The 27,295-nt window shown below is 35.2% G+C and overlaps 1 protein-coding gene across 2 annotated transcripts in view; it reads left to right on the top strand.

Moving 5' to 3' along the window:
* jupb (junction plakoglobin b) overlaps positions 1-27,295 on the top strand; it is a 78,115-nt gene that overhangs the window by 20,089 nt on the left and 30,731 nt on the right. Inside the window, exons 1-4 of one of the 2 annotated variants that reach the window (XM_051873371.1) lie at positions 4,340-4,410; positions 22,400-22,437; positions 24,208-24,369; positions 26,599-26,852. In XM_051873371.1, the coding sequence (XP_051729331.1) occupies positions 22,425-22,437; positions 24,208-24,369; positions 26,599-26,852 (429 nt within the window). In that variant the 5' untranslated portion in view covers positions 4,340-4,410; positions 22,400-22,424. Of the gene's footprint in view, positions 1-4,339; positions 4,411-22,399; positions 22,438-24,207; positions 24,370-26,598; positions 26,853-27,295 lie in introns of those variants that run through there. The other variant, XM_051873370.1, reaches the window with a different exon arrangement.

Here is a 27,295-nt window from a genome sequence, read left to right as displayed (position 1 = left end):
AGTGAAATCTGGGGTATCTTTAAGCACACTGAATTGCATAAAATCCCTAAAAGTGGCAAAGTGAGCAGCTGTCATAGCCGCATTTCGAGATCAAGACATACTGACGGATATTTTCTGCTGTTTACAGTAGCCTGGCTTGTCCAATGTTATCTGCTAAACAGTCCAGAGTCTAAGCTCATTTTCTGGTCAATAGAAGCAAGGTCACTGACGTTTGTTCCATCTGTATCCTTGTGCCACAGCAGTCATATGCACATCCTCTGCTCAGTTTATCAGCTTGTGGTTTATTCACTATCGGCTCCTGTCCTGCATGATATCTCCAGCTGCTCCCTGTCCGCTCCTGCTACATACTCTTGAGGAGATGTGGCCATGACATTTTCCTGATATGTGTAAAAGATTTTTGTTAATCAGAGGTCACTGTTCAGAGTTGTAATTCAAATTTGTATATAAGGAAGTGGAATTAAGATTTTTTATGTTTTTGGAAGAAGTCTCTTATTTTTGCCTATTTGATCTCATACATTTGTATAATACATGTTTTTAAAAGACGTCTTTTATGGTTGCTCAGCAAGGCTGCATTTATTTGATCAAAAATACAGTAAAAACAGTAATATTGTGAAATATTTTCTATTTTAATATATTTTAAAATGTAATTTATGATGGCAAAGCTGAATTTTCAGCATCATTCCTCTAGTCTTCAGTGATCTTTCAGAAATCATTCTAATATGCTGATTTGCTGCTCAAGAAACATTTATTATTATTCTAAATGTTGAAGACAGTTGTGCTGCATAATATTTTAGTGGAAACTGTAATACTAACCGTACTACTAGGTATTAATTTCTTAAAAGTACAAAATTTTACTTTTCAATGGTAGATAGATAGATTAATAAAGTAAATTCCACTTCCTGTCATTCCAATTAATTGCAAGTCTCTTCTTCAATTCTGCATAATTATGTTGCATGTGTATATATATAAGAGTATAAGAATACATTTTAACAAGTACAAGTTATGTTTTTAGTGGTGGTACCTTTGTTTTAGTTTGTGAATCAAGCAGTGTTTTCTGTTAAATGTCCTTGTATAGTGAATTAGGCACGACAAGGTTTTGCTGATTAGGGCAGTTCATTAAGATGAATGAGGGTGCTAAAGGATAGCTTTCTCAAGGTATTATAGACCTCCTTGGTTGAGTTGCTCAAACAAACATAATGTTGATAGTGCAACAGAGCCACAGTGTTTGCACTTTTCTGCAGTGTTGCCAAGTCCGCGGGTTTTCCACAGAATTGGGCTGCTCTGACACTGTTGCCGCTGGTTGTTTTTTATGTCCGTGGGTTGAAGCGTCCCCAAATAACATGATTTACCCCCGGAACACGATTTTGGGCTAGTTTTGAGTAGCAATTGGGCGGGTTTTGTTGTAAAAACCTGGCAACCCTGCTTTTCTGAGACACACTTTACCTTTCAAAAAAAAAAAAAAAAAGGGTTTGATAGTAAAGTGCATCTCAGAAAGGGACAGTCAATTAAACCACATGCAAATTGTCAAAGGCTGTGAATTTTTTTTTTATGCGCAGCTTCGCAGTGAAGCACGGCTCTCTGATCAGTAGTAAATGCTGCTCCATCTGAAAGCCAGAGGGCGCTCTCACGCAGAAACTCCAAATACATCCCACAGAAGTACGATATAAAGCACGTCATTCCAGGAAATAACTATGAGCATCATACTATCGGTGCAGCTGAATAAACAGAAGATTCAAACGCTTTGATTAAACATGACTAATAAACACACGACTACGACAATATATGGTTTATCTGAGTTCTTCAAGCCTTCTCGGGTATTTTCATGATAATAAAATGTGTTTATACTTCAATGCTAATCAGCATAGCCTTTATAACTGTATAGAATACTATGAAATAATATGTTGTGTGCTTTATTCTGTGTAAGAAGCCACATCACCTCACAGAAGGATGTTTTCAAACACTCAACTGTTATGAAGTGAGTTTGGAGTAAAAACATGTTATTAAATGTTGTCTTTTGTTGGATAAAAGGTTCATAAATGCTTCTCATGTTTGGAAATGTTTGACAGATTTACTACTGATCACAGAGCCGTGCTTCACTGACAAGCTGAGCATAAAAAATAATCGTAGCATTTGCAATATCATAATCGCACTATTGCCCTATTGTGAACGTATCCCTATGCCTTTAGGTTCGGTTATCTTTAGATTCGGTATTAAAAATGCCAATGTGAACGCTAAGCTGACCAGGACTAAATGTTTTGGTTTTTTTTTGGTCCGGACCAAGTGAGCCAAGCAAACCAAACTACAAGTGTGAACACATCCTTAGACTACTGGATGGAAGAATCCTTCTCTCTAAGAGATTTTGTAGCTGTTTTGACTGTCTAACTTTGTATGCTAGTCCTGTTCTTGAGCAAAAATATTGCCCTAAAAATTTGCCCAATTAGTCCCAACGTCTTAAAAATTAACAAAGGAAAAACCTGCTCAGATGTTGTTTACAGCCCAGTGTGCATTCCATCTTGGACATTTTGTTATGGCTCTACGCCCAGGTTTTCCTTCTCCACCTTTTTGGAACAGCAGGAGGAATCCCTTTTAAATCCTCATTAAGCTGTTTCCCAATAACTATGGCACAACTGATTGAGAATTCATTTCCTTCATCTTCAATTTGCTTGATCGCGGTTGGCTGCTCACCTGACTCGATTTTCCACGCTGATCTCTGTGGTAAAGAGGGTGGTAGGACGTGCAGTGCAGAGTAATTACCATAGGTTAAGAGCAAGGAGACTCATTTATTTTAAAGGATATTTTCACAAGGAACTTTGTGGACGTACCCAATATGTAGGCCTATGTATTCATATCTAACACCATTAATATCCACCGTCTTCCATAATTATTATTATTATCTATTTTTACTGGTGACCCACGTTGATTAAAACCGGTCTGGCATCACAAATCCGTTTGTTTGGTCAGCAATCCCGGCATCTTCACAGCTAAAAGGTGCAGGTAATTTCACTGTCTGCAAAGCTCCCTCTAAAATTTAGCTATTACAGGCAGAATGACAGAAACACACTCTGGAAACCAAGGCAACATGCTTTCATAGGCCTGTCAAACCAATCAAATGCCTCGCACAGCGCTGTAGAAAATGGCAAGAGAAGTGGTGATGATTTGAGGGCTCCCGGTGTGATCATTCAGCGTAGACTTGGTTTCGACAGATTCACAGTTATGTCGTACTGTGTGCTTGCCAAACCAGTCTTATCTGGGCAAAAAGAAGCGAGAGGCGAGATTTATCAAAATCAATATGAGAACGGTCAACATCTTAGCCTGGCTTTGTCATTTGGTTTTAATTGTACATTCACTTCAGCGATCACTCTGCATGATCCTGTTAATAGAAAACATATTGTACAGTAAGCTGATCTGCATGGTTCTATTGGGGGAGAGATGGTTTTGAACATTTTAATTTGTCTAGTGCACATGTTTTCGAACTTTATGATAAGGACACTCAAGTATGATCACGAAAGGCTGTTATATAAGAAACAATTATACTGCCTTATAAAAGAACTCAACATGTTGGTGCCGATAGCCTAGTGGGCAGCACCGACATATAGTGCCGTTGCGCTTTGGGTGACCCGAGTTTGAGTCCCGGCTCGTGGACCTTTCCTGATCCCGTCCCCACTCTCTCTCTCTCTCCACTTTGCTTCCTGTCTGCTTACTGTCCTATCATAATAAAAGCAAAAGTACTCAATGTGAAAATGTATCTATTTGTTTTAAAGGCTCACTGAAGTGTCTTGGAACGCGCAGCATTATTCAATGTGTTGATGTAATTTCAACTGAAACAGGAAGACAGGACGGAATATATCGAACAGCCCCGCCCCTTTTTTTAAAATAGCCAATAGCGTTTTGTTTATATCACAGCTCAGCCAGAGCCGCTGAGCTCGGTAAAGCTTTGGCTTCCTTCTAATTTCTAACCGTTTCTGCTCTAAATCTCCTCCATATTGCTGCAAAATATAGCTTTGTTTGTAGAATTCAAATGTGTCCGAATGTTTTGTAGTCTGTGCCGACTCGCGCGTATGATCCGCTCTGTGCTCTTGTGTCTCTGGACCAGAGCAGACTGTGCTCGCGCTGCGGCAGTTCACGTGATACTAACGCGAAAACAGAAGCTCTGAAGCAGTGTTTCGAAATCGGCCCATATAGATGTTAAAAAGTCTTTATTTTATTTTTTTGGCACACAAAAAGTATTCTTGTTGCTTTATAGAACCACTGAACTCACATGAACTGTTTCAAATATGTTTTTAGTACCTTTATGGACCTTGAGAGTTTGAATGGCTTTGCTCTCAATAGAGACATCGGATTTCATCAAAAATATCTTAATTTGTGTTCCGAAGATGAACGAAGGTCTTACGGGTGTAGAACGACATGAGGGTGAGTAATTAATGACATTATTTTCATTTTTGGGTGAACTAACCCTTTAAAATATATTCAAATAGAAAACAATCATTTTAAATTGTAATATTATTTCACAATATTACTGATTTTACTGTATTTTTGATCAAATAAATGCAGCCTTGCTGATCATAAGAGCTTCTTTCAAAAACATTAAAAATTCTTACCAATGTTAAAAATGTAAAAAATTTTAATGTTAGCTTTAACAGACTTTAAAAATATCATTTTATAATGAATTTTTTTCAACTCTACTTAGCTTCAGTAGAAAACAAGCTGACATCTTCACCTTTGTGCCTTATAAATGGCAGATTGGGGTTTATCCTCAACAGTCGTCCTGTCTTGGCACTTGACTGTGTCATATCATTTCATCCTTGTCAGGGTTGAAAAAGCACTATGCGAGAGCTTAGCACTGCATTATTACGAGGAACTGATGGCGCTCCGAGACGCATGTACATCGACGCTACCTCAAGAGAAGCCCACTCTTGCGTTTGCTTGTTATATTTCCACCTAATGTTTGTTTGTTTCTTTAACACGTCTTCGGAGGCAGACCGGGGGTGCAGGCGATAAGGAAGAACTGCAAATCTCACCAGGCTCATGCAAGGTTTGCTTTAATTAGCGTGTGTCTCTGGCTGTATGCAGACACGGAGGGTCCCTGGTGTGTGCGACAACGGAGAAGGGAGGGATTGTTTTTTGTACAGCCATGGTTCACTGTTTCACAAGCAGCAGCGACGCATCTCCTTCATCCATGTGTCCGCCCTCTACTTTTGCTCAGTGCCGCTAATGAGAGCGGATTATGGGGATGTGAGATGAAAGGGCTGTCATTTCTCTGCTGATGAGAGAACTTGTGTGTGTGTGTGTTGAAGGTTTAATAGGTGATCCCAGTGCACCAAAACCGTTTTATGTTTACAGGAGCAAAGGGAAAGCTGATAGCTTCAACCTATTTGCAGGTGACACCATTAAACATGCCCTCGCCCCCTGATTTGGGCTCTCGAAAAGGCAACTTTGTATGGATGTGATGTGAAGGTTTTTTATGGGATCTTCAGTACGGTAAATCATCCCTGTGGCTTTTTTGCGGTTGGGAAATCTGTTTCTTTGAAGTGAAGAAGCAAGGCAATGCTGTCGGCAGATGCACGTCTGTCTGAGCGCCAGCCTCCAGCTCTATGGGATTTTATTTTGTGTTTTAAATAGCATTCAGAATAAATTTTCACAGTTTTGCTTAAGCAGCCCAGAAAAGATGAAACCTGTTTCCGTGTGAATGTGGAAAAAGTGAAGAAAGAGATTTTTAGAACCTCATTAAAGACTTACAAACTACTTTTGGAGGGAATTAGAAAGGAAAAATCATTTTAGTGCATGTATTTTAATAATGTTTTCCAATAAAAAGATCTAAGCATCTTCAAAACAAGATAAAATGAGAAGTAAAATTGGGTTATATATTAAAACTTGTTTTCAGGGAATATACTTGAATGAATTATTTTGGCAAGTTGTTTTTCTCTTGTTGTTAGCATAAACCTAACCAAATTGAGTGAGGTTTAAGAAGTAGAAAAAAAATTTGCCCATGGCATGAGAAAAATAAATTTCATTCAAGATGCATTCTATGAAAACAAGACTTGTGCAGTTTTGCTTCCCAACTAATGTTGCGTTGCTTAAAGGTTGTTTAGTTATTGGTACTAAAAAACAAAACAAAACTAATTCAGAAAATGTTTTTGTGTGTGGGATTATTTGCTTTTATGGCTCACTGAAAAGGACTTTTTTAAAATTTTGCAGATGTATTTCTTCTGAGCTGCTGGCTCCTTATGTGGGGTTTTAACCTTGAGCTGTCCTCAGGGGCTTTACTTCCTGTGCTATTTGCACAAATCTCATTGGGGCCAGACTTTGAGATGGCATCTCAGTCCGGGCTTGAGGGTCACACCCTGTGATTCCTTCCCTGTGAAGTTTATTGCCATGCTTAGATTTCCAGATATCTCCACCTTCTGCTGTCGGAACAGGAAGCTGCAAGCTCTAGTTCCCCTGATGATGTGAGTTACACTCAGATGCTTGATAAAGACACCAGAGCCGGATGGATTTTGCTAAGATCTGTCAACATGATTGACGGTACAGTGCAGGCACTGCAAAAAAATTATATTCTTAAAATGTGCTGGTCTGGTGCTACGAGACCAAATGCACTCTTAAGATATATTTTCTGAAAACAAGCTTAGCAGGTGATTTCTTTCTGGTTTTAATTTTTTTTATATTTATTTACCAGAAAAAAAATACTAAGAAAAAAAAAATATATATATATATATATATATATATATATATATATATATATATATTTATATATATTAGGGATGTGCACAAGTACTCGAGTGGATGTGACAGCGATGATCGATCATGAAAATGATGATTGCTGTAACTTTAAAAAGTATATTTCTTTTTTTCCGGTTATTGCAGCATTTTGGGCAGTACCTGAGGTCCGATGCAGTCCATACTTGTGAAATAAAGTGAAACTATGGATTTGAAAGCATGCAGTGATGCCTGAGTTTACTTTGATCATGAGGGGCAAAAATAATCTGATTGGATATCGGATTGAATCAAATCTTAAAAATGGGTTGTTCAAAAGAAAAAAAAAAGATTCTGAAATCAGATTAGATCACAAAATCCAATCTTGGTTTTGATCTGGATCAAATCATCAGTTTGTGTTGTTCAAAACTTTTTAGTAAGATTGGGATAGCTTTGATCCAAAAAATTAGATTTCAGAAACAAAAATTTAATAAAACTTTAAAACTGGTTAAAAAATACAACATTTGTATGAAAAAGTGTGTATCTGGATCAGGTAATCCAATCCAATTTTGCTTTAAAAAAACCAGCACAAAAATAAGATGGATTACCTGATCCTGGACAGCATAACATGGGATTTCCAAATCCAGATCATTCTGATCCAGATTAAACATTTTGGACAACTGGCCCGAGAATACAGTTAAGTGCAAGATCTTCCATATACACCAATCAGGTATAACATTATGACCACTGACAGGTGAAGTGAATAACACTGATTATCTCTTCATCATGGCACCTGTTAGTGGGTGGAATATATTAGGCAGCAAGTGAACAATTTGTCCTCAAAGTTGATGTGTTAGAAGCAGGAAAAATGGGCAAGGGTAAGGATTTGTGCGAGTTTGACAAGGGCCAAATTGTGATGGCTAGACGACTGGGTCAGAGCATCTCCAAAACTGCAGCTCTTGTGGATTGTTCCCGGTCTGCAGTGGTCAGTATCTATCAAAAGTGGTCCAAAGAAGGAACAGAGGTGAACCGGCAACAGGGTCATGGGTGGCCAAGGCTCATTGATGCACGTGGGGAGCGAAGGCTGGCCCGTGTGGTCCGATCCAACAGACGAGCTACTGTATGTCAAATTGCTCAAGAAGTTAATGCTGGTTCTGATAGAAAGGTGTCAGAATACACAGTGCATCGCAGTTTGTTGCGTATGGGGCTGCATAGCCACAGACCAGTCAGGGTGCCCATGCTGACCCCTGTCCACTGCCGAAAGCGCCAACAGTGGGCACATGAGCGTCAGAACTGGACCACGGAGCAATGGCTTCACATCATGCAGCTATTACTTTGATGTTTCTTTTTCAAAAACATTGATGCATTATTGATAATCTAGAAGTGTTATTTTTTATGGTCATATTTCATATTTTGATAGACCTATTTTCATGTCATTTTTATTTGTTAACATTAATTTTCATAACAGTGTTTAATTAATTAAAATATTTCATTATCCACATGAGGAATACGCCCTGCCCTCAGCAAACTTTTTGAATACTTGTTTTTGTATGTTTAGTAATATAACTCACTATACAACTCACAAGTATCTGTGTACGTGAGAATGAAGTAAAATTAATGCTCAAATCCCTAGTGCTTAAATGTAGCATTCTTCCTATTTGCTGAGTAGACCCAGATAGACCCCGACCCTCAAATCCATTTTAATTAAAACTCAATGTTTACCGCTTCCGTTAGCCATATTAAGCTGTTTATAAACCAAGCTCTTCTGAATTATGCAAATGAGCTTTTCTGTGGAATCATCTCCAATTAGAGGAAGCTACTTTACATGCTTTTAAAGAAATATTTGTACAACATTTGACACTCAGCAATTATGGGCCAATCTTACATCCTTTTTAAGAAACATTACTGAGAAAATAGAAGGGGGTTTTCAACTGAACACTTTTGTCCCTGTGGAACTTTAAATAGTAGTGTCTCTTAAAACCCTCTGTTCACACTCTCATGGATTCATTTAATTTGAGATGAGATGAAAATGTCATTTGTTGGTCTTCAGAAAACCTTCTAACAGAACACTCCTACAATGCATGTATATCCACTATTAACAATGTTCACACATGTACTGTAAAATTTTTCATAAAATTCATTTTTTGTGAACCAACATATGCCAGTTTTGTCTGATCTCAAATGACGCATAGTTCTACACTATAGAAATATTTTTCTTTTTATCACATCATGTCTCATTTCATTTCAGGCTGTTGTCTTCTTGGTAATCAAGTATAGTAACTTTTAATAAAACTTTTTAGTGACAATTGTTTGTTGTAGTGGAAATGATTCCACAAATGTTGTGTATATTGTGTACAGATTTATATTGATACTTTTTATAATTTTTTTTTACAAATGTAATAATTATATTTTGTGATGGCTTTTCATATTTTAAGTGATATATAATAAAAGCATGGTGCCGAGACATTTTTCATATTAGAAAAAAAAATTAAAATCTGTAACATAAACATCAGAGTAGTTGAAGAAACAGCCATAAGTTTAATTTGGACTTTTACTCTCTATTTAAAATAAATAGAAATGTAGTCTCTGCTGAAGATCTGAGATCATCAACATCACAGCGCTGAAACAGCCCTAATTAAAGCTGTTAATGATCAGAGATCTACAGAAGTGGACTGGCCTCTCAGGCACACAGGATTTAATTGGTTTAGATCCTATCAGTCCAGCAGAAAGTTCTTTGTTACCACATAAGAGCACTGACTAATTAAAACGATATACCATGTAATGTCCCTTAAGCAATGTTCAGCATTTTTACAACATTTAACAAAAAAAGAGACATAAAAAGCCATCAAGATAAAGCTTTAAAGTTTGAATGTTAGACTCTGTTATGTAACGTCAGACTCTCTTGTATTGCCTATAGCCTGTTTGAATATTGAGGCCCACATTAGAAAAATCAAAAAGATTTTTAAAGGTATTCTATGTAACTTTTTTGTTCAAAATTAACAAAATTTAAAAGAGTCACTGACTCCTTATTGGCTGGCTCCTGTGTCAGCATCACACGCATGCGTCGTGCTGCTCACATGTACAGCATTGACCAATACTGAACCGGCGTTTGGACATAAACCTGGAAACGCGGAACTGTCTGTACAACATCAGCAGCATAGGTGAATGACAGGGGAGAGACGAAATTGTTGAATAAAGTCGATAATTTTGTTTCGTTTTTGCACACAGAAAGTATTCTCGTCGCTTCATAACATTAAGTTTGAACCACTGCAGTCACATTGACTATTTTAACAATGTATTTACTACTTTTCTGGACCTTGAATGTGGTAATTATGTTGCTTTCTATCCGCTTGTTAAGTTGTGACGTAAGGAACGCTGTTTCTGGGTCCAAGTCCCGGCTCGTTTCACTTGAGAATGCAATCTCGATGGCTGTTTATGAGCGCTATTTATTCATATTAAACATTTAACATTTTAAAAAGTTAAAAATATAAAATACTTACAGTCTACACAACAGTCCCCGTGCTCACAGCGTCACAGACATTAATATTTTAATGATTTATAAGATGAATCACTGTGTGGCCATCTGGGATTTTGGTATGGAGATAAAGGTTATGAATAAAAAATTTTGGTAGTATTACACCACATCATGTGTGTATATTAGCACCATTTGTTGTTTTCTTGTGGTATGAGATAGAGCGTTTGGACCCGGAAGCGCTGCCGCGTGACGTCAGACTTAACAACCGAATGGGGGATAAAAAACCTCTTGGATTTCATCAAAAATATCTTAATTTGTGTTCCGAAGATTAACGAAGGTCTTGCGGGTTTGGAACGACATGAGGGTGAGTAATTAATGACATTATTTTCATTTTTGGGTGAACTAACCCTTTAAGTCTAATAGTGAATGTTTTATGAGCAGTAGGATAACAATAATCATCGGCACAGTCACGCAGAGCCAAAGCACAACCAAAACAATGTTCTTCCACAAAATGCATGCAGCTTTGTTTTTTAACCACTAGAGGGCCAAATGTTACATAGTATACCTTTAATGTATAGAAATGATGTGTGAGATAGGAAAACTGACCATTTGTAAATGCAAACAGTCGGATCAATAGGTTCCTTAGTCTTAGCAAAATGTTTATAATGTGGAGTAAATTATACTAATATTTTTATGTACCTTTTCTTATACCTCGTCCATGGCATTTCAAATGCCATTTTGCAGAGCATATTTCTCAACTAAATTAGATTCATATCCAGAACCCAAAAACCCATTTTAATGTTTTATTTTAGAAAAGTACATTTCTACATTTAATATCAGAGAAACCTTGAACATGACAGAGCTGAAAATGACAAAAGAAATTGAAGTAATTAGAAAAAAAAAGAAAAATCTAACACAGAACTGAACTGTGATTCATGACATTATTCAGACTTAGTTCTTCTTGTGAAACTCCGTAGATGAGATGATCCAGTATGTCTTGTATTTACAACCTTTGAAAGATTAAGAACAAGGAACATCCCTTGAATTTTTTTAGTGACTCTTTCATGCTATTGAATTACAGTGATGTTGTATTTCCCCCCTGCTGGAAATGTAATCCTCTCGCTGTGGGTTAGTCACTGCTTACTAAGGTTTTGAGGTCCTGTTACATCCATGTGTTGGAAACATGAGTGATAATCTTTATACGACTCTCGTACTGGCTTTCCCGCTAAAAGCCGAAGGAGTTATATTCTACACTTTTTTATAATTTTTTTCCCCCCGTGATGTTCTCTTGTAATGGGTCTCATTCGCTAAAATTGCACATGGGATTCAGATTCATTCTTATAGAGTGCTGCAGGGATGACGCCAAAACCCGGAAGACTAATTCGCCCCTGGTTCCCTCGAGATTTTCATGTGGGGTTTTATAATAGAGTTTTTCCAATTTATGAGTAAAATAAAGCCTGTGGTAAACATAACTTGACGATACTTTGTCGTTTTGTGAAACAGCAGGTATTATTCCACAATAATGGTTTCAAAGAGTAGTATGTTACATTTTTGTCACGTCATTGTGCTGTTCACATGACCTCATAATATGCATATTTAATTCTTAGTAATCCTATACATTTGACTTCAACATCAAGAAAGATGTGAACAATCAAGGTTGATGTAGCTTCCTGTTCATTCACCATGCTAGAAACGAAAGATCAGGTTAAGTGCATTGCATTGAGGGATACAGTATTTCAGTGTGCTTTGTAGTATACTGCACATATTGGCAAAGGTAATAAGTCATCCAGGTTTTCATGCTGTGCATACATACACTGTAAAAAATAATTTTCATGATTTGTTATCACAAAATTAGTTCATCTAGTCCTCGTCTAGCGAACCCAGTGCTCCAAATAACAATTAGACATCTAAAAGTATCTTTATTTGTACGTTTCTTAATATATAGGCTGTCTGTTTCATTAATGTTAATCAAACAGGGGAGTCGTGGAAAAAAAGTTGAATACATATATATATATATATATATATATATATATATATTTTTTTTTTTTTTTCCCCTATAGGTATGGGTTTTGACTTGGTTTGTGCCAAATTTGGTGGTATTACCAGGGATTTTAAGGTTTGGTTGCTAGGTGATTTTGTTTTAGAGCCTTCAGAAAGCTTTAACTCTTTTTTTCTCAAAATTGACTTTGCAGATATCGATGTACTGTAAAACTTTGAAGCCATATGTAGCAAATATATAGAAAATTTGCTCATTCTGACTCATTTTGCCAGCACGAGTCACATATTTTGGGCCCTATTTTAAAGATCTAAGGACATGGACTAAAGTGCACAGCGCTTAGGGCATGTCCGAATCCACTTTTGCTAGTTTAACGACTGGAAAAATGGACCAGCGCATGGTCTAAAAGTGTCATCCTTATTCTCTTAATGAGTAATGGGTGTGTTTTTGCGTAACGTGCAATAAACCAATCAGAGTCTCATCTCCCATTCCCTTTAAAAGCCAGTTGCGCTCGCACCATGGCAGATTCGCTATTTACATGGTGGAATTTGCAAGTGGAAAAACTGAACGCTTCTCTAGCGAGGAAACAGATCTGCTCATGCGTGAGGTTAAAGCACGCAAGCAGACCATGTACGGGACAAGCCGGACTCCACCAAAGCATTTTTATCTTTATGCACACAATAATAATCTTTTACACTGTAATCCTATTATTTTTAATATTTGGCATGTTTGTGTGCTGCTGTGCATCCCTGTGTGTGTGTAATAAGCAGGGTGTACATGCATATAGGTGCATATTACTAACGCTCTTTAAATAACAAAGCAAATATTGCACCATTGACTTTAGACCAGGTTTCAGTTGGTCAATGGCGCAGTCTATTTCAGTTGCCTCAAAATAGCAACACGCCAACACTGTGCCTGAACACACCTTGTTTTCACACCAGCATGCCTATAGGTGCACAAATGGGCGCAAATGCATTTGCTATTTAAACAACGTGGCGCGGAACATGAAAATGATAACTGCATCAGGCTGAAACTTGCAAAAATCACTTGCGTCGCGCCTGGCGCCGCATTGCGCCGGGTGTATGATAGGGCCCTTTGAGTTTCTGTTGATTAAACCAATCGCCTTCATTTTATGAGCTCAAATTTTTAATTTCAATAAACTTAAAATTTTAAGGCAATCAGGTAACTTACTTTTTTAAGTTAAACCAACATTTCTTTTTTTACCGTTTAGTAGATACTGCAGCAATAGTAAGAATACTATTCCAGATACATGACTATTCTTGAATGACCTGTTAATGCAGATTTATTTCAATTTGAAATGTTCTGTGTGAGCTTTCCGCTGTGTACATCAGAATATGTCTACATGTACATATTGAACTCTTTTACTACAAAAGAGCAAAGAAAATTGAGTTTTCCATGATATGTCCACAGCAAATTGGTTTAGAAGCTAGTCTGAGCGAATTATCTTTATCGTGATTGCATTGTGCTTTCTAATGGTTTGTATAACAGCATTAGTGTGTTGATTTTTTCGTATGTGTCTTATAACTCTATCAGACTGTTTTCTAATGTAACCTCACTGAATTTATGTACAGTTTTCATCCCAAATGATATTCTATTACACCGTCAGGTAACTCAGCTCATGGAATAAATTTACACGTAACCGTCTGTATTTGTCACTGCATCTCTTGTGTCGTAATAGTCAGTCGTGTTTGGCGTTTCTCTTGACTTCCTGCCTAAGTGTTAGAGCACAGAGTGCAGGTGACTTTGTAATTCGAGTCCTGGAGTGAGGTGACTCACGGTATCATCAGCTGCACTCCATGAGCCTGGCAAAACCTCGCTGTCTCCTGCAGAAACTCCTGCCAAGTACCTGTCGTGAATTCGATTTTCTCAGCCCTGCTGAGAAGCTGGAAATATGTGAATGTGTACAGATGTTTCTATCAGCAGGGCTCTGTCAAACTGAGAGGCTTTTGTACACAAACCTGCATTTAATTGCCATTTAACAAACGCTTTTCTTCTAAAGCAACTTGCTGTACACTAATTGAAAGGTCAGTTTATTTAGCCTAAATCTTTACAGTCAGCATGAAAACGAAATTGACCAAATTTCCTTTCTTAATTCTTCTTTCTGGTCTTTTTGGGAATGATTCCTTGGTGCATGATATTCCAAAGTAAACAATGTTCGTCTTTGCAATAGTTTATCAAAATTTATTAATGACACCATGAATCCCTGTTATTTTTCAGGGATTGTATTCACAATCCAATCAATTCCTGATGGATGGTATCAAGCACTACCAAAAAACACTATTTCTCTTGACTTTAACTCTTTTCCACGCCATTGACGAAATTTTACAGCATGGTAGGGGGCGCTGTTATGCATCTTCTGAAAGAGTACAGAATCTCCAGATCAAAACACGGGTGAAGAAGAAGCAGAAATAAGCGATAGAAGTATTGCATACACACATGCAAAATAACGTGATCATCAAACATTAAACATCATAGAAATCAAAACTGCCAAACGTTACCGAATGAAATGCCGACCCAGGAAGTGGTATAGGACTGTGAAGCTTTGGTGGTGTTGATGGACTCGATCTACTCCACCTATGTTTTGATCATCATTCTGAATCCGATCTGGGCGTATAGTCTTTGAGAAAAACGTGATTTTCTCAGCTTTTTTTTAAAAAAATGTTGCTTTTTTTTATTTTATTAAACTTACCCATATTCAAGTGCTGATAAAACAAGAATGCATCAAGCTAGAATAAAATATATAAAAATATATATACAGATATTCATACAATAAAATATTCAGCTATCAAAGTTTTGTGAAAATGATAAAAAAAAATGCTGACGCTGGCTTGCAACTTTTTAAAAAAACGTTTGCAGGGAAAGAGTTAATGATGAAATGTGTCATTTATATAAGGTTAAAATAATCCAGTTCAGTGTTATTTTGTTTATGTACTATTATAGTATTTATTCATATTATGAATTAGCTTTTATTTTTATATTTTCTGTTAATTTGTTTTAGTAATTTTATGTGCTTTTGTCATTTTTATTTCTATTTAGCTTTACTTCATTTTTATTTTAGATTGAGTACTTCAATTTGGACATTTATTTCAGTTAAGTTTTTCATCTAATATTTATATTTTATTTTATTTCAGCTTTATTTGAATTGCTGAAAATTATTTGTAATAGTTTTAGTTTTAGGTAACAGTAACAACACTGATCTACACTGTAAAAAATATTTTTCGAAGATATAAATAAATCAAAGATTATTGTATGTTTTTCAAATTAATTGTAAATTAAATGAATCTTTCTAATACAAAATGTCACGTTTAATTCAATGTTTTACTTGTTATCGTAATACGAGTTTCCTAGTTGGAAATTGGAGAACACCCTCTTAAGTCGTGTTTACTATAGGAAACTCTGAGATAATTTCTGAGTTGGGCGTGCCATAAACTTTAAACATGGCGGCGGGGGAGAATGATTACTGCTGTGACTGATACTCTTTATTAGTTTTTTTCCACAACGCCTTGTCTTGTTAAAATAGTTCATATTTACATATATGAATAACCATTTGAAGCATATTGTATGTTTTATACACAGCGAAAATAGCATGTATTTGACAGAAATTTCAGAATTGTCAGCTGACTATCTAGATAGCGTGGTGAATGTTTATGGTTGTCAACGAACGGGATGCTACATTTTATTCAAAGTTAAATATCTTCAATACATTTTGGCTTTAATAAGATTTCCTCAAGAAATAGGCAAGAATAAACCTGTTGTCCTCCATGTTTCCTATTCTTTCCGACAACAAAGCACCGGAACACTACAAGCTCGTAATCTCGATTTCAGAAGTGGGAAGTTTCCGATAACATATGAAGGCAACTCTAATCATCCAGCAAATGACAAACCAATAGCTCTATATCTATATATTTCTTTAGATATTTATCTAATATTTTTTCTCTACAAGTCCAGTAGTCAATAAACAAATGATTAGTCATTAATGTAATATTTGCTGCTATATGTAATGAATTCTATGCCGAAAATACTTCATCTTATGCTTAAATCCTCACACACATACAGACGCATGACTTACTCTTGCTGGTGGAACTTCCAAACACAAATCCGCCTTGACACTCGCATAGTAAACACAAAGTACAGCAGCATGTCGCCGGAAGTCAAACAACCGCTGACAGGTCTGCTGGTGCTGCATTGTTCAGTGTCAAGTGTCCTAAATACAGCAAAGACCCTTAGGTTCATCTGTGTATGTGTGTGTGTGTGTGTGTTTGTGGTAGGATCACAGGTAGCTATTGTAACAACAGAACAATGGAGATGATGTAAACAGGCAGTGTCTGATGAACAAAACAGACTGAGATCTTCTCAAATCATTAATCATCATCAGAGAGGTTGTCTTCTGCAGGAAGTGAGAGGAGATGTTGGGGAGAAAGGGATATATTACATTGACTCGGACAGGCCTTGCCTTTCTTGAGGACAATGGTCAAAGAATAGAGACTTCCTGTCTTTTTTAATGCTCTTTCTCTTACAGCTCTTTATTTTTGACCTTTCCGCTACAATCTGTATTCTTCATATCCAGAGAAAACCTTCCCTCACGTTCTCTTTAAATTGAAAAAGCCTACATCTTGCATTTTTTTTTCTTTCTTTTTTTTTTTTTTGTTAAAATAATAAAATCGTTTCTATTTTGGTGGAAAAATCGCAAGGAGCTCTTAAAGCTTGGCATTTTTGCATGTTTTCACGCTTCTCATGTCAGAAAATACATAAATCTGTATAAATATGTAAACACATTACTCACTTTCCTGAATAATGTAATCCATATTTTTTCATCGTTTTGTTTGATTTAAAGGGATAGTTCACCCAAAAATGAAAATTCTCTCATTAATTATTCACCCTCATGTCGTTCCACACCTGTAAGACCTTCGTTCATCTTCAGAACACAAATTAAGATATTTTTGATAAAGTCCGATGGTTCAGTGAGGCCTGCATTGCCAGCAAGATAATTAACACTTTCAGTGCCCAGAAAGCTACTAAAGACGTATTTAAAACAGTTCGTGTGACTACAGTGGTTCAACCTTAATGTTATGAAGCGACGAGAATACTTTTTGTGCACCAAAAAAACAAAATAAAGACTTTATTCAACAATATCTAGTGATGGGCAATTTCAAAACACTGCTTCATGCAGCTTTGAAGCTTTACGAATCTTTTGTTTCGAATCAGTGGTTCGGAGCGTGTATCAAACTGCCAAAGTCAGATTTCAGTAAACGAGGCTTTGTTACGTCATAATTGTTTCGAAATTTCTATGGTTCACCACTGGGGGGCATGACTTTGGCAGTTTGAGATCAATTGATACACGCTCCAAACCACTGATTCGAAACAAAAGATTTGTAAAGCTTCAAAGCTTCATGAAGCAGTGTTTTGAAATCGCCCATCACTAGATATTGTTGAATAAAGTCTTTATTTTGTTTTTTTGGCGCACAAAAAGTATTCTCGTCACTTCATAACATTAAGGTTGAACCACTGTCGTCACATTAACTGTTTTAAATACGTCTTTAGTAACTTTCTGGGCATCTGAAAGTGTCAATTATCTTGCTGGCAATGCAGGTCTCACTGAGCCATCGGATTTTATCAAAAATATCTTAATTTGTGTTCCAAAGACGAACAAAGGTCTTACAGGTGTGGAACAACATGAAGGTGAGTAATTAAAGATAGCATTTTCATTTTTGGGTGAACTAACCCTTTACGCATCCGACCAACCCATCACAGCAGCAAGAACTCGACTATCTGTTTGTTCAACCAATGGCAGGCGTGTTTGAGAAATCTGTTTGAAATTATTTTTAGGGGCAGAGATATTACACACTTCACCTTTAAATTAGTTAGTTTTCCTCAAGATTTAATGTCAGGAATTTGTCTGGTCGACATCATTTTTAATGAAATCAGCACTCATGCAAATTACTCTGAAATTACTCTGCTGTCACTAATAAATTACTGTACAGCAGCGTTTCTGGATGATTTTCATTAGATATGCTTCAAATTTACTCTTGACAAAGACATGTCTGTAAAGTCACTCTATATGCATATTCACAAAATATGCATCACTCAATTCTAAATTAAAAGTTTGGCCTGGCCGGGAGCCTTTAGAAATGAAATGTGACTACGTTCTGATTAGTATGGTTTTGTGTGAGTGGGAGAATATTTTTGCTCATATCCTTGAATTTCAAACCATATAGTTAGAACCTTGTATGTAACATCTAATTTGAGATGAAAGCACTCAGGTATAATTTTCCTCTTCTGCTCTGCCATCCTGATCACATGTGCCAGAAGCTATAAATACTCAACCTCACAGGATTCTGTGTCTGCAGTTGTCAACACTGATTTTATAAGAGTACTTTCTGTCAATTCTGTCATCATTTACTCACCCTCATGTCATTCAAAAACCTTATGACAAGATGTTTTGAAGAATGTTCATGCTGCTTTTTCATGCATGTTTTAAACAGCCTATTGTACAGGTAACTTAATCGCCGCTCTAAACTAATGCGCTGCTACATTGTAACACACACACACACACACATACAAACAGCAGCGTGCACATCACGTGCAGATCGCATGCACACAGAAACATTCAGTAGCGCAGAAATGTATTGTCCACACTGTTCTGTGTTTTATCAATAAAATAGCTTAGAAACTGAAACGTTCTAGCATATATTTCTTAGTAACTAAAACCCACTCTCTCACTAATGCATTCATATAAATGTAATCTTACTGTTCTGCTTTATCTGTATCTGATTTAGAATTAGCAGAAATCTGTGAGAAATATAACGACCCAAAGACAAAAGAGCTGATAAAAATAAGCTGTTATGTGGGAGCAATATCCTTGTGGGCAGCGCTGTGTCATATGCCATAGCTGTGCACAGCTCAAGGTTCAGACTAATTTGTTCATTAAAGGTTTAGTTCATTTCCGAATTAAAATTTCCTGATAATTTACTCACCCCCATGTCTTCCAAGATGTTTATGTCTTTCTTTCTTCAGTCGTAAAGAAATTAAGGTATTTGAGGAAAACAGTCGTGGATTTTTCTCCACATAGTGGACTTCACTGGTGTTCAACGGGTTGAAGGTCCAAATTACAGTTTCAGTGCAGCTTCAAAGGGCTCTACACGATCCCAGACGAGGGATAAGGGTCTTATCTAGTGAAACGATTGGTCATTTTCTAAAAAAATAAAAATGATATGTAATGGAGGCATACTCTAGCCACTGATGCTAGGGGTTGCAGCCTTTAGCCTCCTTGTTAGAGCGTCCGACTCCCAGGTTCGAGGCCCACGCAGAGCAGGGCGAGTAGGACCTGGGTAGAGGGGTTACATATATACTTTTTAACCACAAATGCTCATCTTGCACTGCTCTGTGATGTGCTACGCATTAGGTAGTCATGTTGGAAAGGTCACTTGTGACGTAGGCGAAAGTACCGCGGTAGGGGACGAAAAACTCCATCTCATTTTCTCCTCCAACTTCAACATTGTCCGACATCACTGTTTTACCTTTTTTTTTGTAAAGGGCTTTTGACTTTCCAACATGATTACGTAATATGTGGCGCATCACAGAGCAGTGCAAGATGAGTATTTGTAGTTAAAAAGTATATAAATTTTTATTTTTTTTAGAAAATGACCAATCACTTTGCTAGATAAGACCCTTATTCCTCGTCTGGGATCATGTAGAGCCCTTTGAAGCTGCATTGAAACTGTAGTTTGGACCTTCAACCCGTTGGTAACCGTTGAAGTCCACTATTTGGAGAAAAATCCAGGAATGTTTTCCTCAAAAACTCACAAAGAGCTTATAAAATGTGTAAAGGAGTCAAAACAGTGGGAGTGATTCCTCCGTCACACACACAGACTAAGATCTGCTGCGAGGGTCGGCAGTTCAGACACCTGTACCGAACTGTAATGAGCAACATTATGATGAGAAAAAACGGTTGAGCAATTGGAATTGGACAGAGACCCAACTTTTCAGGGGACTCAGTCCACTTGTTTGGTGCGCACCAGGGTTCGGACGGCAGCGTTCACTCTTTTTCAAATGAACCGCACTAATCGAACCACACCTGCGAAGTGTGAACACACCCCAAGTCATATCTAATTCTCAAGTTGGTGTCAGTGATGTCCAACCTTGATATTAACCTTAACTATAATTTTTGGGTTATCTATTAATTTTTGGGTTATCTATTATTTTTGGGTTATCTATTATCTATTAAAGGTTCATATTAACCTTTTAATTTTTGGGCAATATTTAATTTACATAGCAATTTGATATAAAATGCAGTGGAATAAGGAAGACACTTGCACACTTCCTCTAAAGCCTTGTTTAACCCAGAAAGCGTTTTTTAATTAATCAGTGCTTGCATAATTAATGTGTCTTTAATGCCTACTAGGGTAAATGTTTTTTCCAGTGTCATGGCTGTTAATTTTTTAGGACATCTTCCACTTTTAATCAGTTATGAGGTGGTTTTCTGACCGCTGGAGTGTTGTGTGTTGATGTCTAGCTTTATGTTGATGTGATTAATGAGTGTTGAAAATGCAGGGCACGTGGTGTCATAACAGCAGTTAACAAAATCCCCATATGCCTTATGGAACTGAGGGACAGCGGCAAACTGTATACCTGGATGTTTTATAAAGAGAAGCTGATGAAGGCAAGAAAAGGGCAAGAGCGAGATACAGCAGAGAATATCAAACAGAGATTCCTTTTTAAGCTGGATTCTATTTAAATTGAAATAGAACGGGGGGGAAAAAAGGAAAAAATAAGATCTTATAAGATGTGATATAAGGAAGTAATTCAAAGAGATGAAATTAATTAGTCACTGCTTTATAAAAGGAAGTGTGTCTTTTCTTGTTCTACTTTTTGATGAAATGCTCTTGCAAGTGTTTTCATATTCTTAAATTAAAATTCAGCTCTTTGTCTTTGTTTCTGCATCACTAACAGGAGAGAGCATCTGCTTTTAGTTTAGTTATTTTTATGCATATGGAGATACTGACAATCAGAAATTTAATTTTTTTTCTTTCACACGATTGTATAAATGTCAAGAAAAAGTCAATGAATTGTAACTGCTGCAAAGAGTTTGCTTTACTTTTAGTGGTATTTTATTTGGGGCTCTATAAAGCAACTATTAATTTAGTTAATTTTGTTCACTGATAATCATCATCCATTTTTAATCACTATTATCACAGTTATTTTTAGTGGTATTAATGTAAAAAACGATATGCTGTAATTATAAATATTATAAATAATAAATAAATAAAATGTTTTTTAATTTGAATAAATTATTTTAATATTTTTATTTTAATACATCAAATAAATTCATTTTTATATATTTTTAATCACTATTATTACAGTTAATTTCAGTGTTATTCATGTAAAAACTATATGCTTTAATTATAAATAATAAATAAATACAATATTTTAGTTAAATTAATTTATTAATAATTGTTATACATTATTAATTACTGTTATCACAGTTAATATATTTTATTTTATACAAAATAGATGTGTTTTTTAATAAAATAAATAAATAATTTTGCTAACTTTAACTGGCGCCTCAAACCGTACTGCATTTCACATCCTGGTTTTAATAGTGGAGGTTCAGATTTGTTGAGAAATATTTTTTAAATACAGAACTCTCACTATTTGTTTGTAATATTCTCATGCATATATGTCATTCATGATTTTCCATATCTGTTTTTTGTTTTTTTATGAAATGAAGTTCATGGACGTTTTTGCTACTAAGGTGATGAAGGTGTCGTCTTTTTCCATCATGCCTCTTGATTGGCCCTCACCTCCAGCCGTATCCCTGCTCACAGTCTGGGTTATTTATAGTCACGAATGTAGCAACGTGAAGACTTTAAAAACAAAAACCTGCATTGAAAGACACTCTTGAGACTGTTCAGTCCTTGAGAATATGAACTTTAAATTCTTACAATTTTTTTTTTTCTCCCATCGACCTGCTCTGCTGTTACTATGAACTACAAATGAAGCATTGAAATTCCACTTTGGGGAAGCTACTATGATTTGTGCGATCGTTCTATGCAGTAGTTTTATAAATAGCATTGCCTGCTCACTATTTTTAAGTCCCAGTGGTGTTTTTCCCTCTAAACTGGTGCATGCTGTCACTTCACATTGCAGATCACTGCATTCATACTGCATCTCTCTTGTTCTCTATGCAGTCTAAGACTTTGCTTCATGTTTCATCACAGGTTGAATTAAGGCTGGACAGGGGTGATGTCACTGCAAAGTAAGTGTAATCATTTAAGAATTGCTAAGTTTCATGTGTGCTGATGATCAAGTTTCTTGTGCTTCAAAGAAAGCAAGAAAATCTGATTTCAGATGGTCATTGTCACTGATTTGCTTATTAGTGGCTTTTAAAAGTATTAAAGAGTATTAAAAAATTAAAAAGTATTTACATAAATTATAAAAATATATTACGTAAATATAAGTATATAAATATAATTATGATTATATATATGAGCAATATCACACGAGTTGAATCACAGCGTGCTGATATACAGCCATATTGCACGGCTATGAGTGTGATATTGCGTTTATACAACAGTTCGACCGCAACAGTTTGTAAATAAATAAGAAATAACAACAAAGTGTCTTTAAAACCCTCTTTTGTAAAAAAACTACTTCCTTCCGCCACGGATTCAAATTTCAAGTTGACAGTTTGACCAAGCCTCCGTTACTAATTCTAAAACGTCACTTTAGAAAAACGCTAAAACAATGTCCTCTGTTTACAAAAGTCCCTTTCAATTTAAAAGTCTCTTGCGACTGACTCATTGAATGAGTCTCATTTACTCATAAAGTTTGCTGCCATCTAATGGCAAATTAATGTAACTTTCACTCAATCCATATTACGCACTAATGGACCCTTTCTCAATACCAAATACAACATATTATTTATATAAAATAATATTTATTGAACAACAATATTTGAACAATTCAGATTAAACACAATTCAGTCAAACGTACAAAAGCAGTGCTCTACAGGATGTAAGTAGCCTTAATATTAAATCATTAAATTTAACATCCCCCAATTCGATTTGCTCAGAAACAAATAATAGATTAATAAGACTAAAGATTGCCAGTTTTATGTACCCAAAATGAATTATATCTCATTTTTAACCACTATAAGAGACGGCAGCAAATCCCCGAAGCACTGGCCAAGATGAAGCTGTTCTCGGCGGGTACACGAGCACCGAACAGCCGCTGACGGCCTGGAGCTCGCATCTCTGAAAACGTGTAAACAAATTGTAAAATAGACCCTATGGTTAAATAGGAATCACATATTTCAGGTCTAAATAACTACATTCTCACCTAAAAAACTCTTAAAACTATAGTTTGTGGTACAACAACTGTAGTATTTGTAAAAAATACCGTGGATTTGATCGGCAGCCATGACAGTCGCTTCAAGCGGAGTGATACAAACGGTGAAACTGATACTGGCGATACTGGTAAAATATTGCATGGCTGGAAAGACCTCTCAGCCAATCAGGTTCGACAACCAGAAAGAACTGTTGTATAAAAAAAAAAAAATTTAAAAAAATAATAATATATATATATATATATATATATACACACACACACACACACATACACATGAATAATTAATATATATGTTAATGTATCTATGCTAACATCACAGATTTTACATATTTATATATAATGTAAATATATTTTATATATATATAATTGTATGTATATTATGCTTCTAATTATGAGATATATATATTACTGTTTAATATATATTAATATTTAATGTTTTGAAATATTTTACAATATTTTTTATGTGTGTAATTAACTATATACTGTGTGTATATATATATATATATTTTTTTTTTTCGTGGAAAAAATATTATATGCATATCTATGCTAACATCCCACAATTTTTAATTAGTGACTTATTTTCTATGAAAACACATCTGCAGACATTATTTGAATATCTTCATCTGAAGCGACAATCCTTTGTCAAATATTTACTAATTTTCGTGCTCCTCTTCTGCAGTGAGTGAGGCAGAGGGGGCTGTGAAAGTGGAAGAGTGGCAGCAGACTTTTTACGCCTCCGACTCAGGGATACAGTCAGGAGCCACCACGATTCGTGATGAAGAGGAATCTGAGTTCAGTAAGAAGTATAGCGTCAGTGCCAGCGCTGCGGAGAGCGCCACAGGTAATGTGTTCGCTCTAAAGGTCTCCCTATGCCTCTGCGAACATTTTGATGAATTATACTACCCGAGGGCCTCCAAAATTTCACATTAGAGTCAGTGGCATTGAACCCTTCCGCAAGGGCTGTGTAGTTCACTGGACTTGTACAACATTTGGAAAGTGTTGTTTTTTGTTTACTTTGGATTTTTGCTTTATTAGATGTATGCAGTAAAAAGTGCATCGCCTACATGAGGATTAATCCTGTTGCTTTATCTATTTAATATTCATATTAAACGTACCCATGGTTTTCTCATTATTCTTTGTCGTCATGGTGCATCTCATCAGTTCTAAATATCTGGGGATTTTAAAATAGATTCCGCACCATGGCAGCATATGTGCTTACTCAGTTTGGAAGAAAGCTGCAAATTTATTGTCCGCCCAGAGCCAGTGACATTTAGAAACTCATCCAAACACTCAGTTCAGTAGGTTCACTTTTTATGGTTAGAATATTATTGCTATCTCAACACAACCTCCGAAGACCCCTTTCTGATGCTCACAATGCTTCCAGCATGGATTGCACTTTATTCAGAGTGTCACAGACGCACTCCTATTATTCCCACCTCTGGTTCTCTCGTGTCAATCTATTCTGTTATTAAATGTGCCCTGAACTACATCTCCATTGCATCACGCTACGAAATATAGCATGATGTGATGCATCATAAAATGTTGGTATTTTATAAAACTGACTCTGAGATCTGATTAGATGAGACCACTGTCGAGGTCCTGTTGGTGGATAAAACAGCTGATATGCACACGCCTGTGACTGCACATTGATTCTATATTAATGCACTAAGTCTGCATATCTACAATATTGAGCACAATATAATTAATAATTGGTGGAAGAACCAATTAATGTAATACTCTTAATAATAATAATAATAATAATAATAGCATATGTATTTAATAATAATAATAATAATAATATTTAAATGTTGTTGTTGTTATTATTAGTAGTATTATTTAATAATATTGTTGTTATTATTGTGTGAAGCAGAAATGTTTCTTTTTTAATCATAAAAATGGCACACTTTTAATTTTTGAATCTATTATTAAATGTAGTGTGCTTTTATTATTATTATTATTATTATTATTATGATTTATGTTTATTATACAAGTAATAAATAATATAACCATAATATATTATTATTGTTATTATTTAATATTTAATAACAATAATAATAATAATCATTATTTTATATTTTTGTATTTTTAAAATATTTTAATATTTTAATCATTATTACTATTATTATTATTATTATTATTAAATAATAGTAGTACTATTATTTGTTATTTATTATTGTGGTTGTATGATTGTTTTTTATTAATAATAACATTAATAATATTTATTATTATTACATATATAAATAATAGTAATAATAATAATAATAATAGCACACTTTAAATTTAATAATATATCCAAAAATTAAGTGTGCTTATTATTATTGATTATTATTATTATTAGTAGTATTATTTATTATGGTTGTTTTTTTTAATAATAATAACATTAATAATATTTATTATTATTAAAGAAATAAATAATAGTAGTAATAATAATAATAATAGTACACTTTACATTTAAAAATACATTCAAAAATTAAGTGTGCTTATTATTATTATTAATTATTATTACTATTATTTTCTATGTTTTTTAATAATAATAACATTAATAATATGTATCATAAATAAATAAATAAATAATAGTAATAATGATAGCACACTTTACATTTAAAAATTCATTCAAAAATTAAGTGTGCTTATTATTATTACTAATTATTAGTAGTAGTATTTATTACGGTTGTTTTTAATAATAATAATAATAATAAAGAATAATATTAATAATATTTTTATAGTAATAATAATAATAATAATAATAGTAGTAGTAATAATAGCACACTTTACATTTAAAAATACATTCAAAAATTAAGTGTGCTTATTATTAATTATTATTATTAGTAGTAGTAGTAGTAGTAGTATTTATTATGGTTGTTTTTAATTATAATTATTATTAAAAATATTATTAAAAATAAATATTATTATTAAACAAATAAATAATAGTAGCAATAATAATAGCACAATTTACATTTAAAAATACATTCAAAAATTAAGTGTGCTTATTATTATTATTATTCATAAGACCACCTCATAACAGTGTTAAAATAATTGAATGTGACTCTTTTTTCCTCTCTGTACTCAGATGTTGAGGCTCAATACAGTCTAACTCGAGCTCAGAGAGTGCGTGCAGCCATGTTCCCCGAGACGCTGGTGGAGGGAGAGACGGTGCTCACCACTCAGAGCAATCCAGACCAGCCCACCAATGTGCAGAGACTGGCCGAGCCCTCGCAGCTGCTGAAAACAGCCATCGTCCATCTCATTAACTATCAGGATGATGCTGAGCTGGCCACACGTGCTGTACCAGAGCTCACTAAACTGCTGGCCGATGACGACCAGGTATGATGTCGGTTGGTACAAACCCTTTTAATTAAACATGCCTGTTTGAGGCTGGGAATCTAGTGAAACCTGTTTAAAAATGCCATCAATGAGTTATGGCTAAAAATAAAGCTTTGTGCTGGAGAACTTTTCCATAAAACAGAGATAAAACAGTACAGTTGTGCAAAAAGCTATAGCTTTGGTTCTGTTGATATCCCACATGAGCTGATATCTTCAAAATGATCTAGAGTGAAATTACAGAAGTTTTGACTTAGTAGCTGTCATTCTCAGAGAATAAATCAGGCAGTGCACAGGATGATTTGAGATGCAGAAGGAAAGGTGTAATGAAAAGATTCAAGATGGGAAATAATCTCACAGGACGGGCCAGAACTGTGAGGGGGAATAAAGTGCAACAAAAGACTGAAAAGTGCTGCAATATGATATGGAAAACAACTTTAGGTTAT

Source organism: Ctenopharyngodon idella, chromosome 19 (assembly GCF_019924925.1).
Source record: "Ctenopharyngodon idella isolate HZGC_01 chromosome 19, HZGC01, whole genome shotgun sequence".
NCBI classification, from domain to species: Eukaryota; Metazoa; Chordata; class Actinopteri; order Cypriniformes; family Xenocyprididae; genus Ctenopharyngodon; species Ctenopharyngodon idella.
This window is presented reverse-complemented; position numbering and strand designations above follow the sequence as displayed.